This window comes from Alexandromys fortis, unplaced genomic scaffold (assembly GCF_014885135.2).
Source record: "Alexandromys fortis isolate MF-2015 unplaced genomic scaffold, M_Fortis_MF-2015_v1.1 scaffold_19, whole genome shotgun sequence".
NCBI lineage: Eukaryota > Metazoa > Chordata > Mammalia > Rodentia > Cricetidae > Alexandromys > Alexandromys fortis.
Genome location: NW_026067890.1, coordinates 13,185,488 through 13,206,383, shown reverse-complemented (window position 1 = coordinate 13,206,383; position 20,896 = coordinate 13,185,488). Strand labels below are relative to the sequence as shown.

General features: G+C 46.7%; 2 protein-coding genes across 7 annotated transcripts in view; both read right to left on the bottom strand.

The window, feature by feature from the left end:
• Nucleotides 1-8,077, bottom strand: part of Casp6 (caspase 6) — a 31,840-nt gene extending 23,763 nt beyond the window's left edge. For 4 of the 5 annotated variants that reach the window (XM_050146114.1, XM_050146239.1, XM_050146423.1 and 1 more), the window contains exons 1-4: nt 7,997-8,077; nt 2,901-2,942; nt 2,014-2,163; nt 1,488-1,564 (exon numbers count right to left, since the gene is read on the bottom strand). In XM_050146114.1, coding sequence (XP_050002071.1) covers nt 1,488-1,564; nt 2,014-2,163; nt 2,901-2,929 — 256 coding nt within the window. In that variant the 5' untranslated portion in view covers nt 2,930-2,942; nt 7,997-8,077. The remainder of the gene's footprint in view (nt 1-1,487; nt 1,565-2,013; nt 2,164-2,900; nt 2,943-7,996) is intronic. The other variant, XM_050146173.1, reaches the window with a different exon arrangement.
• A 3,019-nt stretch (nt 8,078-11,096) lies between these two features.
• The window catches only part of Pla2g12a (phospholipase A2 group XIIA), a 16,312-nt gene continuing 6,512 nt past the window's right edge, over nt 11,097-20,896 (bottom strand). The window contains exons 2-4 of one of the 2 annotated variants that reach the window (XM_050153792.1): nt 17,496-17,572; nt 16,461-16,626; nt 11,097-12,004 (exon numbers count right to left, since the gene is read on the bottom strand). In XM_050153792.1, coding sequence (XP_050009749.1) covers nt 11,886-12,004; nt 16,461-16,626; nt 17,496-17,572 — 362 coding nt within the window. In that variant the 3' untranslated portion in view covers nt 11,097-11,885. The other variant, XM_050153715.1, reaches the window with a different exon arrangement.

The following is a 20,896-nucleotide window of genomic DNA, read 5'->3' as shown; positions in this document are numbered from 1 at the left end:
GTACCAATTGCCAGCAGCTGGATGACAGAATGTTCCTCAACCTGAGCCATCAGAAGTGCAAACCAAAAAATGCCTACAGATCGTTCTACCTCAGTCAGAATGGCTCCCATTGGTGAGGATGAGAAGTGGGCTAGAGAGGAGGGGGAAATGGGCTGGGGAGGTTGGAAAGTGGACTGGGGAGCAAGGAGCCCTTGTTCACTGCTGGTCAGAGTGCAAGCAAGTGCAGCCAATGTGGAAATCAATACAGAACTTCCTCAGAACAAACACAGCTGCCAGATGTGCCACTCCTGGGAACACACCCAGGTCAGCACGTGACAGAGGCCTCCTCATCCCTGTTTGCTGTGGCATGACTCTCAACAGACAAACTATGGCATCAGCTTAGCTGTCCCTCAGCTCTTAACAGAGAAAACATGGTACATGGGCACAATAGAGTTTTATTTAGCCATAAAGAAGAAAATATGCCATCTGCAGGAAAATGCACAGAACTGGAAACCAGAAAGAGAGGCTTCACAGTCTCTCAAATGATCCCTGAAAGTACAGTATTAGGTCTCACACTGTTCTCTCGCCTGTCAGTCCTCATATTACACAAAAATAGAAGACAGACAGCTGGAAGGGGAGGAGATGAGAGAACAGAAAGGGAAGAAGGAACCTGGTCAAAACACATGTTCCGGGAGTATGAACGTCACCACGAAACCTGCTTTATCCAGTGGCTATGTGGCAATTTACAGCTTCTCTTTAAAAGACCAATGTGACTTTGGCAATAGGTTAAAAGTTTCTTTGAATGAGCAGACTTTCCAACAGTAGACTGAAAAGATCCAGAAATGACAGACAACTCAACAGCTACCCCTGTGGCCACACCTCAGACAGCCATGCAGAGAGAGCTCTCAAGAGCTTCAGGGAGCATTAAGATCCCCCTGTCCTCCAGTTACAATTATTTAATTAAAGGAAAGTGCTGGAGAAAGAGCAAAGTGATTATGCAAATAGCCATATTAGCCCATTAGCAACTGATTTGAAAGCTCACAGAAAGAAGCAGGGACTGACTGGAAGTTGCATTATATTTAGAATTCCAACACACAGTGCTGCAACAGTAGAAAGACACAAGGAAATAATCAACACCAGGAAGCAATGAGCAACTAGGGCGAGACCAAGTAAGCCTGCTGAGCAAGACCCAGCATCTGGAGATTGTGCATTTTAGATAGTCACCACCAAACAAGTCATTTCCTTCAACTCTGGAGTAATAATAGTAATTCATAAATATATAACCAGAAGCATGCTGATATAATCTTTGGAGACATAACACTTGGCCAGATCTCTGGGTCCAATGGGGAATGTAAAAACAGAAACAGAACCAATACTTATGGCCTTTTGGAAATTAGTAACAGTTTTTGTTTTTGTTTTTTTGCTGCATAGTGAATCACTTGTACGGGTCTTTAAAGATAACAAAGTACTCAACCCCACCAGAGATCTTAAATAGCAAGACTACTTACCCTCGTGAATTTTGAGCAGGAGTTCTTGTGCTTTGAGGTCATTAAAGCATTTCACTTCAAATCCTAGCTCGGAAAACCTGCGGACACAATAAACTGAGCATTAGCTCGTGGGCATTTCCAGGCCATCCATCTCCTTACGTTCTGAGGAATCCCGTGCCTATCTTATGACAGATGAAAACTGACAATGGTAATTGCTCTTGACCAACCTCCTTCTCAAAGGGCTCAACAGTGCCAAGAGCCAATTCAGTGACAACTGTCACCATCTACTGCACATCTGTTAGTGACAAGGAAAAACCTAGGGGAAATCAACAGAAGAGGGCAAGGACGGCCGCTCAGGCACATTCTTAAGGGGCTCGGTTTATTTGGGGTGAGGGGGAGCGGTTCCTGTTTGTGTACTAGGGATTGGACCCGGGGGCCTCATGCCTGCTAAGCACATGCTGGGTCTAAGTGAGGCTCTTGATCTGTCATCAGGGCTAAATCATGATTAGCTGTCACTTAAGTGTGTCATCACAGCAGAGAAATCTACCTTCGCATCAGGTTGTCCCTGTCTGCGCTGGTGCCCCGCCTGTCCGGGAGGGTCAAATGCCAGAAGAACCTCTCGTGATTGAAGATGAGGGCGATTCCTCGCCTCTTGTGGTCCATCTTGTACTGTTCTGCTGGGTCAAACACTTCCCTGCTAACGAAGAGTAAAACACAAACAACTCCTGTTAACTCACGAGCCCACTCAGCCCAAGGTCAGTGTGCAGATGGGAGCCTGCTGCTTCTGCAGGACTGGGCACTGGGGGACGGTATCAGTGAAGAAACCTAATTGTTGGTTAACAACACCATGGCCCATCTTCAGCCCCTATCCCAGGCCCTTTGCATTGATGCTTCCTCCTGCTTCTCCAGGATCCAGTGACATAGGACAACAGCCAGGCCCAGGGCCAAGCTCTAGTAGCAAAGGCACACCTTATCAAAGAGGACATCATTTGAACAGCACTCCAGGTCCTTTGGCGACAAGATGTAGCCTCTATCCCATTCTCAACTTTCCTAACGCTGCCACCCTTCAATAAAGTTCCCCACGTTGTGGTGACGCCCAGCCATAAAACTGTTCATTGCTACCTCATAACTATAATTTTGTTACTGTTATAAATCATAAGGTAAGTATCTGTGGTCCCCCCCCCCCCCCCCCCCCCCCCCCCCGCCCGCCTCCGCCATGGTCTTAGCCGATCCCTGTGAAAGGGTCATTTGACCCCCCAAAGGGGTCCCGACCCACAGGCTGAGAACCACTGCTCTAATCTTGCCTACACACATTAGTTCCCCAAGGCTAAAAAGAGCGCTAAACAAAACAACTGAATTCTTAACTTTCCCGTCTGTAAGATGGTCGGGACCAAGAAAGAACAAGGCTTTTATTAGACAAGAGCACACCCTTACCTTCTGTAGAAGCCATCTGTCTCTGTCATGTTTTACTGTCACCTATTAGGAAAACAAAGTCGATGTTTGTTAATTTTATTGTGACAAGATTTCATTATGCAGCCCTGGCTGGCTAGGAACTCTAGGCAAACCTGGCTAGGCTCTAACAGAGATCACCTGTCTTTGCCTGAGGGCTGGGATTAACGGTGTGCACCGCCACGCCTTGCTTGTTAATTTTACTTTTAACTAACGCTCAGGGAACGTTTCTCCGCCCCTCTGATCTCCAATCTAATACTCCCAGGGGTGAAGAGGAGCTACCCGATCAGTAAACCTGCTCCAGTAACACACTGCTGTTGGGGGGGGGGGCTATGTGAAGGGGTGCTGCTTCTGTTTATGCTCCATTTGTTTAACTCTGTGACGCTCTGATCCTGTGCCTGTCTAGAACACCTGATGGCTTAATAAAGAGCTGAACGGCCAACAAGAAGCAGGAGAAAGGACAGGCGGGGCTGGCGGGCAGAGAGAACGTACTGAAGGAGAAATCTGGGAGGAGGAAGAAGTGACCAAAGAAAAAGGAGGACATGGGGGGGGGGGCGGCAGCCATCCAGCTACACAACAATCCCCGGAGTAAGAGTAAGATTTACAGAAGTAATAGAACGGGAATAAGCCCAGAGGCAAAAGCTAGACGGGATAACTTAAGTCAAGCAAAGCTGGTGAGAAACAAGCCAAGCTAAGGCTGGGCATTTATGACCAAGAATAAACCTCCGTGTGATTTATTTGGGAGCTAGGTGGCAGCCCCCTGAAAAGAGCAAAAAGAGTAAAAACCAAACAACAAACCGTAAACAGAAATGGAGAAAACGCCCAAACACATCTGCCTTGAGTTAAACAGTTCTGTGGTCACAGAGTACGCAGTAAATGCACAGTTGCTTTGTCATCCACAAAAAAAAAAAAAAAAAAAAAAAAAAAAAGCTTTTGCAAAGACAGCAGGAGCTGAGTCACATAGGAGAACTGAATCCAGCCTGCGGTTAATGTCACCAGTACACGGGATGCACTTCTCCTGAAGACAGCAAGGCTTGCAAAGCCTCAAATTTTCGTCTTCTTTTGTCTTCCTCTCTCCACTGAAAACATCGCTAAGGGAGCCCCGCATTCTCTATCGGTCAAACTTCACCACCCTCTGAATGACCTTTGTAGCATCTTTGCCTGCTCTGATGAGCGGTGTGTGATGGAACTCCCTGTGCTGAGCCAGCTGTCCAATGGTGCAATGCCATGGGTTGGTCACTAGCCACCACCGCTACTGAGCATTTGAGAGGTGGCAAGTATAAACGGAGCGCAACCTTGGTTTATTTTGACTGAGACAGTCTTTGTTGTTCAGGAACGCCTCACACTCGTGGGCTCAACACCCTGTTCCTCCTAACCCAGCTACAAGTGTGGGCCACCTGGCCCAGCTGTTGACGAAGTTAGACGAGGCCCATGCAGTCAATGGTCTCTGCAGAGAACGGACCCAGTGATCAGTTTTTGTCTAGATTAACAGATTAAAAAGAGCAAAGAGAGAGTGGGAGACGTCTTTTGGCAGGGGTCCTCAAGGCAGAATGGGTGATTTCCCTTTGTGCTTAGACCGTCCCCCCTGGCATCTGACTGTCCCAACCTCAGGTCACCGAAACAAAAGCACTACCGTAACCTGGCAGCGAGCGAGAGTACGCCTAGCCCTTGAGCACTCTGGCCTATCAACATCCCACTTGGAGTTTGACCAGGCCTCACTACTTCCCTAGAGTCCAGTAGGGCATTTCCTTCTCCAGTAAGTGCTAATTGGGTTTCTTCACTGTTAATTCCAGGTCTGAGTGTTAGGATGCAGACTGCTGGTTCTCAGTCCTGAGGCTTACGGAACCAGAATCTGAGGAGGGACCAGCAGTCGGCCTTAGTAACAGGGTAAATTTTATATCGACGCTTAAGAATCAATAGACATTTACCTCAGTGTCCACTCTCTCAAGTTTCCTTCAGGGTAGCTGCCCTTGGCCCTGTTGTATCACAGAAACCAGGTAATTCCCAGACCACCACCGCTGCTCTGAGACAACCACGGAGGGGCTTCACTCTTGTCACGGCTCAAAGCTGGGGGTGGGGGCTCCCTCCTTTAGGTAACCTTTCCTTATCTTTTAGACAATGGTACTAGAGAGAAACTGAATTAACTTCCAATGAAACAAATAAAACCCTGCCAGAAAGCTGGCTACTGGCCTCACCCCGAGGCTCTCCCTAGCCTGGGTGGAAGGCGGCTGGTCTCAGAGAAGGTGGTGGCCCATCTGCTGGTCATCTCCTTTAGCTTTGCCTAAGGCAGTTCAAAGAGTACCAACAGTGGCTGTGAGGAAACGTCAGTCACAACCTGACGTGTCCCTGAGGGTGAGAGGGCTGGAGAGCAGCTCTGTTCTTCCTAGTCAATGAGAGGCTTCGGTTTGGGTTGTCTCACACACTCCCCTCAGCGTGCTCAGGGACCAGGAAATCATTAAACACGACGTTCGGTTTCAAGGCTGTCAGATTCACCATCTCAGTAAGGGCGTGTTTAATGTAAAGGTGGAATCTACTAATAAAGGTGTTTTACACGTATTTACGTCTGTAAAGAGGCCACTAGGCACGCGCCACGGCCCTGTGGAGGTCAGACAACAACCTGCAGGGCAGACTTCCTCTTCCATAATATAATCCTAGGTCTTCCGGCTTGGTGGCAAGTGCCTTTGCCTGCTAAGCCATTTTATCAGCCTCTGACAGTTTTAACAGAGACTTAAGCGCAGGCCTTAGGGGAGAGAGAGGTAGATGCTTAGGGAAAGTTTCTATTGCTGCGATGGAACATCATGAACAAAAAGCAAGCTGGAGAGGAAAGGGTTTACTTGGCTTACAATTCCACAGCATTGCTCAACATTGAAGAAAGTGCGGGTCGGGTGGTGGTGGCACATGCCTTTAATCCCAGCACTCAGAAGGGGCAGAGGCAGGTGGGGATCTCTGTGAGTTCGAGGCCAGCCTGGTCTACAAGAGCTAGTTCCAGGACAGACTCCGAAGCTACAGAGAAACCCTGTCTTGAAAAACCAAATAATAATAATAAAATAAAAAGTAAAAAAAAACAAAAAACAAAAAACCTCAAACAGAGCAGGAACCTGGAGGCAGGAGCTGATGCGGTGGTCATGGAGGGCGCTGCTTACTGGCTGAGCAAGCCCCCAGGAGCAAGCCAGTTCATGATGTTCCTACAATGTAGTGGTTCCCAATCCTCCTAATGCTGCGACCCTTTAATATAGTTCCTCATGTGGTGGTGACCCCCAACCATAAAATTATTTTTGTTGCTACTTCATAACTGCAATTTTGCTACTGTTATGAATCATAATGTAAATATCTGACACTCATGGCCCACAGGTTGAGAACAGAATCAGTTTTAGAGCCATTGAGGTTCCCTCCTCTCAGAAGGCTTTAGCTTGTATCAAGTTGACATAAAACTCTCCAGCACAAGGTGTCGCCTTCTCAAGGGAGTCTTATCTTAGCCAAGAGCTTTAAAGCAGTGATCCCAGGCTAGCCCTGGCTTCACATTCTTCCTGCCTCAGCCCCCTCGAGTACTGGGTTATATCAAAGCATGACTGGACCCATCATTTTCTTTCTCCAAGATGTATTCTACATTCTCCAGGCTGGCCTTAAACTTGAGACTCTCCTACCTTAGCCTCTTTAGAAGCTGGGGCTAAGTTACCCTCTATGAGATTTAGGAATTTGTGGTCACCTCTTATCTCACCCCTGCTTTGATTCGAGGGTTTGTGCCTGGTCTTACTGTGTCTTGTGAGTGTTTGGTTGATGCCTCTGGTAGGCCTGCTGTTTTCTGGGGTAGTGGATCTGGGGGACAGAGGAGGTGTGTGGGGGGGTGGCTGAGCAGAGGGAAGGGAAGCTGCAGTAGGGATGTGTGGTACGAGAGAATAATAAATGAAAAAAATTAAAAATGTGAATATCATCAATCCTGATTCTCGGACTCGTCTCGCTTCTCTTTTCTGTCCCATCCTAATGTACACAGAGCCTTCTAGCTCCATAGTTTCATTTGTGTGAAATCACACACCGCTTGTTTTCTCTTTACGGTGATTTCCGGTTGGTGCTATCAGTCACGTGTGTTGATTGCCAGAAACTGTGGACACTATATCTCTTACTACTTCCAAACCCAAGAATGCAGAACGTGGGCGGGACCTGCCTAAGGTCGGCTCTGAGGAAACTGAAGGCTAAGTCCGCTGGTGGAATCCAAAGCCTGTATAGCCTGTCACAGGTACTCCACTGGAGGTCATTCTCCAAACTAGCTATCAGGAGAATCTACCCATATTCCTTGTCAATAACCTACAAGAAGTAACTCACCTCCTCCCTAGAAGGAAGGGCGTTGGGAGAAAAAGAATCAAACAAAAGGGAGAGGGGATCGGAACACTTCTCCCCCACCACACACACACCTGGTTTCCCACCCCTCACCACTCATTACTAAGCTGGAGAAGGCCATCAGATCCTGTATGTTCGCCAGGGCCACTCTCTGCCCGGCCATGGGGACTTTCACAGCTTGCCTCTGGAGTAAGGACAGAGCTCTGAAAAGGCCGCCTCTGGTCGACCTTAAAGACCAATCAAACTTGAAGTTTCTAACCTTAACTAGTGCTAGTTTTGGTAGACGACAGGAAGCCTGTTCTGAAGCGATTAGTAGCATTTATCGCTCTATGGAGAAAAGCTATTTGGGGCTAAAACACGGCCGGGCAGCAACAGGTTTGCAGGCTGAAGGCAACTGCCTGCCCAGGTCTGATCCTTGTTTGTGGTTGAGCCCAGCTCCCTCAGACCTGTACCCAGAGCCCTGGACAGTCATTTCCCTCCACTTTTCAGGCAGAAGCGCGGAGCAAAACAGGATTCAACTTGCAAAGCCAAGTTCTCCGCCGCCGCACGGCGCAAGCGCCGCCCTTTAAAGTTTAAACAGCCCAGAGGTTGCGGAACTGGAGGACAAAGGCGCTCTGCAGGATTAGCCTGGGCAAACACAGCTACGTCCGCCACCGCGCAGCTCCGCAATCCCGCAACTTCTACCAGTCCCTCCAGACCCGGGAGACCGCCGCTCGCCCCGCGTCCCCACCTATGCCAACACTTACCAGCGGGCGAGCTCCGGGTGTTCAATCCCTCTAGCCGCTGCTCCGCAGGTCCCTCGCTTCCTGGCAGCCCAGCCCCGCCCCACCCCGCCCCAGGGACCGCCTCCGCCTCGCCAAGGGGGGGGGGAACCTCCGTCACCCCGGCAACGCCAGGACGCCACCGAGCCTCCTCTCCCACGCCTGCTCTTGTGTGCGTGTGTGTGCGTGTGTGTATGGGGGGGGGGGTGTATGTGGAGATGGAGGAGGTTAGGACACCGCTGCCCACCACTGCTTCACGACCAGGCTAGGGGACTCGCCCTCCCCACACCCGCAGCCTTTTGCTGTTCGCCACGTCTAGTGTTTTGCTTTAGCGGCAAGAGCTTCTCTGCAGCCAGTTACTTTAGATAACTTGCAATAACTTACTTCTTATGCTTTTTGTTTGGACAGGTGGTTTCGGCCAAACAGAACTGAAGGCAACTCCTCGGCCTTCTTTTCCCTCCCTCCGTTTTTTTCCTCCTTCCTTCCTTGATTGTCCGGTAGCTGAGCTCCTATGACCTTAATCCTCCTGCCTCCACACTTCGTGTTGTGCTGTCTTGCACCACCACCCCCAGGCTTCTTGGATGCTTGTCAAGCACTCTACCAATTCCTGGATGTTTAAATCTGGCTTCCAAAAGTAGAAGTAATTTGGCAAAGTGTGCGCAGAAATTCTTAGAAGGATGAGGGTTTGTGGGTGATGGTGACGCTTTTCCTGTGTCCTCACTGGTGTACCTACTGTGTGTCCATCTTGTTGTTTAAAAAGTAACCAACTAGAGATGATAAAAATGTGAAGGAGTTGCCAGTTGGCTGGAGCTCTTTTATTATACTATTTAATCATGTATGTGTACATGTGATGGAGGAAGGTAATTGGTTAATTATAATAAACCAACTGCTTGGCCTCATAGCTTAGAACATAGGTGGGTGGAATAAACAGAATAGGATGCTGGGCGGAAGAGGAAGTGAGGTCAGACTCTGCTCTGCTTCCGGAGAGACCAGTTCTGCTGGAGCAGAGACGCCATGCTCAGCTCTCCCGGGTAGACGCGATAGCTCTGCGCACTGAGGTAGACGCATGAAGCTGAGACCCATGATGGACGTAGGCTAGAATCTTCCCGGTAAGCACACCTTGGGGTGCTTACACACATCATTAGAAATGGGCTAGTCCAGGTGCGAGAATTAGCCTGTAAGGGCTAGAGTTCATGGGCCAAGCAGTTCTTAAATGAACACTTGTGTGTTGTTATTTCGGGCATGAGCTAGCCAAGCGGCCGGGGTGTTGGGGACGCAGCCCCGCCGCTCCTATTTCAACATACATGGCTGATAGGGAGTGAGGGCCGGGTGCATGCGTGTGCATGACTGCAATGCTCCCGGAGACCGAAGATAGTGGTGGTCCAGGGGGTCTTTAAAGGGCAGGGCAAGCTGACGCATGTGCACAGTCTCATCCCTGCTAAAAGCAGGCTTTGGGCATCTGCAGGTTATCTGCAGATAACACAGCCTCTGCCCTCAACTAGTCCTAAAGCCACCATTTCCACAAAAATAAAAGTGGGCTGTCTGACCGTTGCCGGTCTACCACGTCTACTGTGTCTTCAGTCTTGCTGGCTTACTGAATAAAGTGTTTTCCTTTTCCCAAACACTTGTCTGCAAATCACTGGGGTCCCATTTGAGTGACAAGTGAAGAGGGCTGGGCTTAGTGATAGTCACTTGTCCTAATAACATCCTCTGTTGTGAGGAGGCCGCTTGTTGGGTCCCTGCTGCTCAGCCACAAAATAATCACACAGAAACTGTATTATTTAAATCACTGCTTGGCCCATTAGCCCTAGCTTCTTATTGGCTAACTCTTATATCGTAATTTAACCCATTTCTAGTAATCTGTGCATCACCACAAGGTTGTGGCCTACCAACAAAGTTTCAGCTGGTCTGTCTCCAGCAGTGACTCCATGGCTTCCCTCTGACTCTGCCTAAAAACCTTCCCAGGGCTGGTCCCCCCACGCTAACATTGCACACGCAGTGCGATACATTCGATTCAGGGCCCAGGATTTTCCTTTCTCTTTCTTTTTCTTTTCTTTTGGACCACTCATAAGTGGTCCCTGCCATAAGAGACTGCTGAGAGTGGCCTCTAGCCTCTGGCTTCCAAGTTGCCCAGACTCGGAGCCAGTCAGGCTCCATCCACACCCCACCTGTAGAGAGGAGACGTCCTCCTATAGACTTTGCCATGTCACTGTTCCATTAACACGCACCTATAGAGAGGAGACGTCCTCCTATAGACTTTGCCATGTCACTGTTCCATTAACACGCACCTATAGAGAGGAGACGTCCTCCTATAGACTTTGCCATGTCACTGTTCCATTAACACGCACCTATAGAGAGGAGACGTCCTCCTATAGACTTTGCCATGTCACTGTTCCATTAACACGCACCTATAGAGAGGAGACGTCCTCCTATAGACTTTGCCATGTCACTGTTCCATTAACACGCACCTATAGAGAGGAGACGTCCTCCTATAGACTTTGCCATGTCACTGTTCCATTAACACGCACCTATAGAGAGGAGACGTCCTCCTATAGACTTTGCCATGTCACTGTTCCATTAACACGCACCTATAGAGAGGAGACGTCCTCCTATAGACTTTGCCATGTCACTGTTCCATTAACACGCACCTATAGAGAGGAGACGTCCTCCTATAGACTTTGCCATGTCACTGTTCCATTAACACGCACCTATAGAGAGGAGACGTCCTCCTATAGATTTTGCCATGTCACTGTTCCATTAACACGCACCTGTAGAGAGGAGACCTCCTCCTATAGGCCCTGCTGTGTTCGTTTGCTCAAGTCATATGTTACTCAAAAGATTGGAGAAGATCATCAGTCAATGGCCAGTATGGCCGAACATTCTGAGGCCATCACAACATTCCCAGCATTCATAGGCATTTACAGAGACAGCCAAGGCTTTCTGGGATCCGCTTGCACACCTATTAATTTTCAGTGTAAGTAAAAGGTCCCAAGAGACAGTTCCTTCTACTTCGCCTTTCCCATATTCTTTGATTCCACAAGGAAAGATCTGAAAACACTCAAGAAATAATCAAGAAAAAAAAACATTATCAAGAATAACTTTTATTAAGAGCTCTTTCAAAAATACTCCAGAATATAAGCTGAGGAAGAGGTGTTAGGGACGAAACATCAAACCTGACAGCACATGGTGCTCTGACTTGCCTCACTACATCCATCTTTTCTAGAATTCGTAGCAAAAGATGACATTTGTTAGAACTGGTTTGTGAAAAGGGAGTGTTATGTTTCTTAATATTGTTCGCATCACAATACTGAGATGTCCTGGGTTGTCCCTGAAGAGAAGTACCAGCTGACGGTCCCAACTGTATAAGCAATGCACACTTGGAGCCTTGTTACCATAGCAACACAATGCATCCTATCTCAGAAGGTTCTAGAGAAACACCACCTAATGCATAATTAAAACAGAGAAACAGTAGTTACTTCCTCTTGGCGTAAGTGCATATTTGAAATTTCAAAGTAAATAATACGTCTAATTATTTATATTTCAAAATAATGTTGGAAAGTTCTTACAATGAATTTTACATTTGCTCTCATTTTTATTGTAAAGTACAGCTATGAAAACCAAGTCACACAGTCTTCAAGCTTTTCTTGCCATTTTGGGGGAGCCACTGACAGCAAGGTCCATGAAGGCAAGCATGCTGTTCTCTCTACTTCTTCCCACCCTCCACTCCTTTTCACTGTGAAGTTTTAAAATCAAAACACAGTCTAGGAAGGTCTTACAATGACCTATTCCAAAAACGAGGTGGTTTCAGGTGGTGAACACATCAGTTTGTTGACTGTCCTTCATTCTCGTCTGCCCACCAGCTTCAGGGGCTTCCTTACAGATCTGTTTTCTCTTCATAACGGCACCAACATGCGGCTCGCTGGCTGTCCAGGTATGGCTTGCAGCCCAAATGTATGACACTATCAAACAGGAGCTCCACCGTTGTTTCACACGCTGCAGGGTCAAGACATGTCATCACTGTTGGGCAGGAGCCGAGCACGCTCTGTCCCCACCTCTGTATCTGGTGCAGCACAGGCCACACCCCTCAGTGTAGTGGTACTTCATCTGAATTTTAATAAATAACTCTTGCCTGAAGATCAGAGAGTAAAACAGCTGCCCTGGTCAGCCTCACAGACCAGGCAGTGGTAACACACGCCTCTAATCCCAGTAGCCACACTGCCTTGCAATAGTAACCAGGCAGTAGTGGTGCACACCTTTAATCCCAAAACTAGAGAGGAATATAAGACAGGACAAGACAGCTCTCAGTCAGTCTCATTCTGAGGATTCCTGGAGGCAGGATCACCATTTTTGGACTGAGGTACAGGTAAGAGCCAGTGGCTGGCTGCTTTGTTTTTCTGGTCTTCAAGTTTAACCCTAATATCTGTCTCTGGATTTTTATTAATTGTACTATATACCTCAGTGTGCACCCAAACATGTAGGAGGTCAAAGTCATCCCAGTCCCTCACACCAGCAACCCACCATACTAGATCTGTTTTCTTTCCACTTCATATATATATATATATATATATATATATGAATGTATGCTCCATTTCAATTGTTCAGAACAATTTTTTATAGACAAGTAATAACCTTTATGAAACACAAATGGGGTCATCAGTGTTAGTTTTTGTTTTAGCTGAGAAATGTAACCCCAATAATGATGTCTGACAATGGCAGAGTTTACATGGTAAGTGAGGATCTGCTGCTGTTGCTGCTGGAGAGTGAGGTTGGGGCCTCTAACATGCTAAGCACACGCTGTATCCTCGGTCTTAGAAAGAAGCTTTAAAGAGAAACCTCCGGCTGGAGACATGACTCTGGGCAAAGGCACTAGGTCAGAACCATCCCCCATGGGCTGTGTCCTCTGACCTCCACATGTGTGCTGTGGTCTATGTACATACACGTACACACGTGTGCTGTGGCCTATGTGCATGCATGCACACACACACACATTTAATAATTTTTTTTGAAAAAAGCAAATAAAAAAATCTCAGAAACCTCAAGGCATCACTATGACCAGCGGCTCCTAAGAACTGATCACATGTATTGAAGATGCTCATACTAAATGGTACCCATTCTCTTTCTTTGACCTATTCTAAAGTTTGGCTTCAGGATGGATGCTCATGGGAATCCAAAGTCGTTTCTCCTGGTATGTTTAAAAATTTTTAAGACTATAATAAAGCTACCAACTTACCTTTCCAATTCTAAGAAACTCACAGGGCTAAACTACAAAATAGCTTTCAGCAGCCCAAGCAACCTTCTTCAGATATTCACATGAAGGAAGAATCTTGCTCTAAAACTTGTCCTTTTTAAAGTTCTTCAAAAGACTGTGCCATTCTGAGCACAAAAAAAAAAAAAAAAAAAAAAAAAAGAGAGAGAGAGAGAGAGAGAGAGAGAGAGAAAGGCACACTGAACTGCAAGGCACTTGGCTCCACTTCTCTGTCTCTTCGAGGGAAAAAACAAGGTTCAGTTTGTTACTGTAGCCAAAAGCAGACTAGTGGGTGAAAGGGCAAATTCAGGCTTCCTCTGCTGCAGAGACCTCTTCCTGGACAGGTTTTCCTGGGATTTCAGAATCAGATCTACAGCATGAGCAGGCAATAGCCAGAGCATGAGCTCAAAGTCATTCAATCTACTCGGGACAAGTTCCCTGAAAGACACAGGCATCCTGTCTAGCACTTGGTTTTTTGTCTGTTTGTTTTTTGTTTTTGTGAGCACCCAAAGAAAAAATGAAAACATTATCTAGCACAATATTTTAAGAAAAATACATTAAAATGTTACTTTTCTTTCCTTCCTTTTTGTTTGTTTTAGGATTTCTCTATAGCTTTAGAGCCTGTCCAAAACTCTCTCTCTCTAGACCAGGCTGGCCTCGAACTCTCAGAGATCTGCCTGCCTCTCCCGAGTGCTGCGATTGAAGGCGTGTGCCACCACCGCCTGGCTTCTTTCCTGCCTTTCTCTTTGCCACTTCTGACTTTATTGCAGAGTGCATTCTTTGGCTTTCCAGTGGAAAGTCGTATAAATGCTCCTACTTCAACAGACATTTATATTTCCAAAGACACTTCAGCTCGGCTTAGGACAAGGCTGACTGGAGGCTGGGACTTCAGCGATGCAGCTCTTGTGAGTCGTCATCTGCTCTAGGGAGGACGGGTACTTTAGAGTACTCACCCATGTCCCTGTAAGTTACACCAGCAAGCTTACTGGTTCACCACTCTAGACTGGGGTGGAATCATTTCCACTGCCCTGTTTCTGTCACATGCCATAACTGGATAGAAAGCCCTATTGCTGGGCTTTATCAGACATGATGAAATCGGGTTGGGAGCAGTCTGGAAGTTTCTTATCTGATGGCTAACATATGCAGGCCAGAACGTGATAGCCTGCTAGGGAAGTATTGTCAAAAACTGTTCAGCTTTGGTATGGCTCTCTGTGCTAATGCCACGAACATGCCATGTAAGATGTGCCTGCTGATGCCCTATGGTATAGTTGTTATGGGCACAACCAAGTACTTTCTGATCAGATTTAAGGCCTGTCACACACAGGGAATTCATGTTTGGTATGCAAGCCAAGGCAAAACCCCGGGGGAAATCGCAGGCTGCACTGTGCAGAGCAATGCTGTTTTGTTAAATGGACGAGATGTGCTTGTTAAATTGCCAGTTGCATGCTCATTCTTGTCGATGCCCACAGATTTTTGCTGCTGTGTGCTTTGTTCATGGAGGAAGGCTTATTTTTACAGTGAGTACTGCTTACTGTTGAGTCTCATAACTGGCCAAACGCTGAGGATAAGTATCTGCTGCCATGGCATTGAGACCCACTCTCAGAAAAGAACTGTCTGTATGTGCATGTGTGCCCACGCACTTCTCACCTCTCCACGGCTCAGAAAATATCACAAAACAGTAAGGGGAGCAAGAGAGAGCAGAAAGAATCCAAGAGCTGAAGGGTGCAGCATTGTTGTGAAGCTGTTTTCTCTGGACCTGACTTGACCATCAGTCATCATGGGGTGGAGACTGCTGTCGTGACCGTAAAATAAGCAAAACAATATAGTGTTAGCTGCTCTGTGGTGACAGTAGAGGGGCTGGTAACGTGCCCTCCCTGAGACTCCAGCCACCTTTTCCGTGTGCATCCCAGCTGTACTTGGTCCTACGGACGCAAGTGTGCACATGAAGTGGAAGGTGGACTGGGGCTCGGGACTCTGATGAAGCAGCATTCCCAAGTTCTCGTCACCCATGCTGGAGTGGAGCTTCCAGTGACGTCACCTGTGTTCCTGTAAGGAACCTCACTGAACTCACCGGCTAACCAAGCTGGACTTTGATGAACCCGTTTCTTTGGTCTGTTACTGGTGCCCTATCTAGTATGAACAGATGTTTCTCTACACATCCCGAGGAAAAGCCGAGCAACATGCAGCCTCCTGAGTTCTGGGATCACGCACATGAGCTGTCGATCTAGCAGCTGTACTGCACTCTCAAATTCACTGGTGCTAAGACTGTCTATCGTTGTGGGGTTTGTTCTCACTGACACTCTGAGACTGACAATAAAGTTTACCTTGAATCAGACGGCGGAGTTAGTGACTAGCTGACCAGATCTGGCTATAGAGGGTTCTGTTGCCTATAACCAACTTCAATCTATTACATTTGATTACAGCATCCCTATGCCAACCTGCTTCAAGGCTTCAATGTTTAGCTTTGGAATGATTCGATACATATTCTAGGGCACAAGGTACATGAATTCTTCCCTTCTCTGCCTCCAAGTTTTCTCAGATGTGTATAATTTTAGATTACCAAACAACCGGCTAGATCCTCACTCCAGGCACTGAAGAGGTTGTATCCTAACAGCTGATGAATGTCAAGAAGCTCCTTTGGTATGCTTTTCACAATGAGCACGTGTGTGTTTACTGCAATATTAAAAACATCTGAGTCGGTCCAAATCAGGAGCAGAAGGAGAGAGAGCACAAGCAAGGAACTCAGGACCGCGAAGGGTGCACCCACACACTGAGACAATGGGGATGTCCTATCGGGAACTCACCAAGGCCAGCTGGCCTGGGTCTGAAAAAGCCTGGGATAAAACCGGACTCGCTGAACATAGTGGACAATGAGGACTACTGAGAACTCAAGAACAATGGCAATGGGTTTTTGATCCTACTGCACGAACTGGCTTTGTGGGAGCCTAGGCAGTTTGGATGCTCACCTTACTAGACCTGGATGGAGGTGGGTGGTCCTTGGACTTCCCACAGGGCAGGGAAACTTGATTGCTCTTTGGGCTAACGAGGGAGGGGGACTTGATTGGGGGAGGGGGAGGGAAATGGGAGGCAGTGGCGGGGAAGAGTCAGAAATCTTTAATAAATAAATAAAAATTAAAAAAAATGTGTATAGCACCAAAAAAAAAAAAAAAAAAATCTGAGTCCCGGCCGCAGGCCCCTCCTTACCCTGGACGTTCTGAGCGAGCCCCAGGGTCTTCTGCACGTCCCGGCAGATCTTGGAGAGGCAGTACTGGAACTCCTCGTCACAGTCGTTCTTGCTTTTCCCACAGGTCTCGTAGCACCGGTCGTGCTGGTTGCAGCACTTTGTCAGGGACGGGATGCCAATGTTCAGCTGCGGAGGCATTTCCGTGGATTACTGTCTGAGATGCAAACCTCCCAGCACTGGTGATCATTCCAACGGACCTCACAGAAATGAATGACGACTGCCGCAGCACCCCCATTTACAGGTCTACTGTCGGCTGCCGCAGGCACCCCCATCTACAGGTCTGTGGTAAATCTTCCTGTGTCAGACTCTCCCAGCTCTCCTTACCCACCCTTAGCCACGCAGCCGTTACAGCCATACCACACATTCTCCATCTTGCAATGTCAGAGTTAACTGTCAGTAACTTTCACGACTTTTAACTGTCCAAAACACAACGCACAACTAACTTTCTTACTGACTTATTTATTTATTCATTCATTCATTCATTTTGTTTTTTCGAGACAGGGTTTCTCTGTGGTTTTGGAGCCTGTCCTGGAACTAGCTCTGTAGACCAGCAGGCTGGTCTCGAACTCACAGAGATCCGCCTGCCTCTGCCTCCCGAGTGCTGGGATTAAAGGCGTGCGCCACCATCGCCCGGCTCTTACTGACTTTATTTCTGTGAGAATGTGTGTGAAGAACAGGGGCCACAGGAGGGCAGCCAGAGGAGGATATAGGATGTCTTCCTCTATCGCTATCTGCCTCATACCCTAAGACAAAGTCTCTCACTGAACCTGGACCACTGTTTCGGCTACAGATTATCTAGAGAGCTCTCAGGTTCTGCCTGTCTCCTTCCTTCAACACTAGGGTCACAGGCCCACATGGCTATGCCTGGCTTGTATGTTGGTGTGGGGGATTCGAACTCAAGTCCCCACCCTGTACAGATGCAGTCTTTCCCAGTGAGCCATCTCCCTAGCACCTCCACCCAAGGCAAAACTTATCAAAGAAAAAAAGTTATTTACATGAACACCGAACAATGGAGAGCCACATCCATTTGGTGGGGACGGTTTAAATCCGTAGCGTGGAAGAGGCTTCGATCCTATGTAAAATACAAAGGTTTTCATATTTAGTATAAAATATGGAAAAGATAAAATACATATTTGTAAAGGTATACAATGTGCTAGACTAGCCTTAAAGATGTTTGCTATTGAGTTGGACAAAACTTAAGAAATGGTGCATTTATTTTGATGAGTACTAGAAGAGCTGATCATGGAATTATTTTTAGTTCTCATGTGAAGAAAGCAGAACATATGCCAATGTGCACTCACATACATGTGCAGATTCATGAAGGCAGTTACCATTTATAAGCGTACCCTGTTGAAACATGCAATAGCTTATCCTGGACCACTGGAGAGCTCAAAGGTGCACATGATATGACATCACATGTGTGAACAATCAGCACAGCTACAGCCCAATCTAAGGAAGACGAGGCTATGCAGTCATAGTTTCAGTATGCTGTTGGGCACTGTAGGGCCATCCATTCTGACTCCATTCTCAGCAGCCGACTGTTTCACGAGTGCAGCTAATAAGAAAGTCTGTTTCTAACCGCCCAGTTTATACCATTTTGTTGTAGCAGCCCAAACAGAAAAGCATTCACGTTTCAGTGCGGGTTTCCTGGTGATACTTCTAACCTGCATGACCACATCATCAATCTGCCTCTTCATTTATTACGTGCTTCTTCATAAGGAACTGCAACCCTGCGGCAGGACTTTTTCTATTGTACATACCCATGCCTAGCATAGTTTCTGGCGTGTAGGTACATTCTCAATGGCTGCTTGTTGACAAATGGTCAAATCAATGGACATTGGGTGGATTTAGAAGACTAATCCCTATGGCAACTGTAATAGTCACTGAAAATTAATAAGCACTACTGCTGTTTGCTTTTCAGTCTTCTAAGTTTCCTGGGCCTTCACTCACTGGCCTCCAAAGGTTGACCACATCTAGCTTGTTACATCTCTTTAAAATGTGGCAGCCAAGGCCATCAAGATAGCGTAGCTGGTAAAATATGACACCCAACTTAATTACCTGAGTTCACTTCCCCCACAACACACATGATAAAGAGAACAGATTATCATGAGTGTTCCTCTTGACCCCCATATGCACACCATGGAATGCATGCACCCACACACATACATCATACACATATTAATAAATAAATATAAACTGTAAAATGTGGCACCCCAAACTTAATGCCATCTGATATGATGGACCCTGTCTGAGGCAATACAACATTCATTTTAACACAGCTTATGGAAGCGATATCTCAGGGCTAAACTATTAAATGGTAGCAGTACAAAGAAAGTACTTTCGAAAATTGAGCTTTAAGAATATCTACTCCTAGTCAGGCACGGTGGTGCAGGCCTTTAATCTCAGCACCCAGGAGGCAGAAGTTGGAGGATTTCTCTGAGTTCATGGTCAGCCTGGTTTACAAAGTGAGAAAGTGAGTGCCGGGGCAGCCAGGGCTACATAGAGGGACCCTGTCTCAAAAGAGTCAAAGCATGTATAAATACTTACTTCTAGAACTTCAGCACTTCTGTAATTAGTTTTTTTAGACCAGTTACAGAATCCATTCTGTTGGCTTTACATAGTCATCCCCATTGTTTCATCCTCGACTATTTTTTTAAAGATTTATTTGTTTATTATGTATACAACTTTCTGCCTGCGTGCATGTCTGCACACCAGAAGAGGGCAGCAGATCTCATTCTAGATGGTTGTGAGCCACCAAATGGTTGCTGGGAATTAAATGCAGGACCTCTGAAAGAGCAGTCACTGCTCTTAACCATTGAGCCATCTCTCCGGCCCCTCATCTTTGATTGTTTAATGAACTTTCTATCTAGAGCTATTTGCTTAGTGCTGCCTGGGGTCATAAACCTGAGCCACAGATATTAATCTGGACTGAGGCAAGCAGCATCTTGCTGTAGAAGAATCCTCTCTAGCAGCCATGGTGATGCTATCAATCTGAACCTTTGGGACACTTCTCAGCCACTCGTGACTTTGCTTAAGTCAAGTGTCTGCTAGCTTACTGTTCCCAGGGGCCTATCATGAGAAACTACACATTTTTATCTATGGTTAAAAGCCCTGCATAGAAGGGCTATTTTTTTTAGCCCTTCCTTTTTTCTTCCCTTCCTTCCTTCCTTCCTTCCTTCCTTCCTTCCTTCCTTCCCTCCCTCCCTCCCTCCCTCCCTCCCTCCCTCCCTCCCTCCCTCCCTCCCTCCTTCCTTCCTTCCTTCCTTCCTTCCTTCCTTTCTAAGCACTGGCAATTGACTGAATTCAGGGCGTTGGAAATTGTGAATGTGAGGCCAGTGTTCTAGCCTGGGCTACACCTCCAGCCCAGGCTATTTCCTGCTGCTAATATCAAAGTAGCTGCGGTAACCGTTTAAAGGAGGTTTATTCTGGCTTACACTTTGGGTCCAAAGTTCAGGAGTTGCAGCTAGCTATGGCCTTTTTGCCGGCTCCATCCTCAGAAAGGGCAGGCCATCACATGACTGGAGAGCAGAGCGGGGGTGGGGTGGGGGTGGGGTTGAACCAGCCAGACAGACTTTTAGTGCATGCTCAGTCCCAAGACAACCCCATCGATCCGTGAAGTAGACGCAGACCGATCAATTCATGAGGGCAGAGTCCCCTGCAGCTCGTAAAGGTTTCACCTCTTAGTCCTACAGCTTTTAATGGAGATGAAATCCCAGTTTTAAATGGGACAAGCAATACTCTAAAAAGTACAAAACTGGAAGAAAGGCAAAACTGGGAAAGTGTCCTTCGGAAACACACTCCAGTTCCTCAAACACAGAGGAAAACTTTCTCTTGAAGGGGTTTTAACAGTGAGTGGTTTCAAATGCTTACAAACCGTTCTCAAGCTGTGGGTCACAACCCCAGTGTGGCTAACAACCCCTTCCCAGGGGTCACATATCAGATATCCTGCATATCAGATACTTACATTATGATTAATAACAGTAGCAAAATTACAGTCATGAAGTAGCAACAAAGATAATTTTATGGTTGGGGTCACCACCACATGAGAAACTGTATTAAAGAGTTGCAGCCTTAGGAAGGTTGAGAACCACTGGTGTAGAGATATATATTAGTCAACAAGCCCAACTATTAATAAAACTTTTGTTTTGTTTTGTTTTTTGTTTTTTTTTCTGTATTAAACTTATTATAAATGCACTTTATTTATTCGACATTATGTTATATATTAATATTATATTCTATCATCTATATTGGACAGTCAGTGAAGATAAAAAGGATCTGTTGGATTTAACATTTTTGGCAAATGAATCTATTTCTTCTATTGTATTCTCAACTCCTGAAATTCTCTTTTCTATCTCTTGTAATCTGTTGGTTATGCTTGCATCTGTAGTTCTTGTTC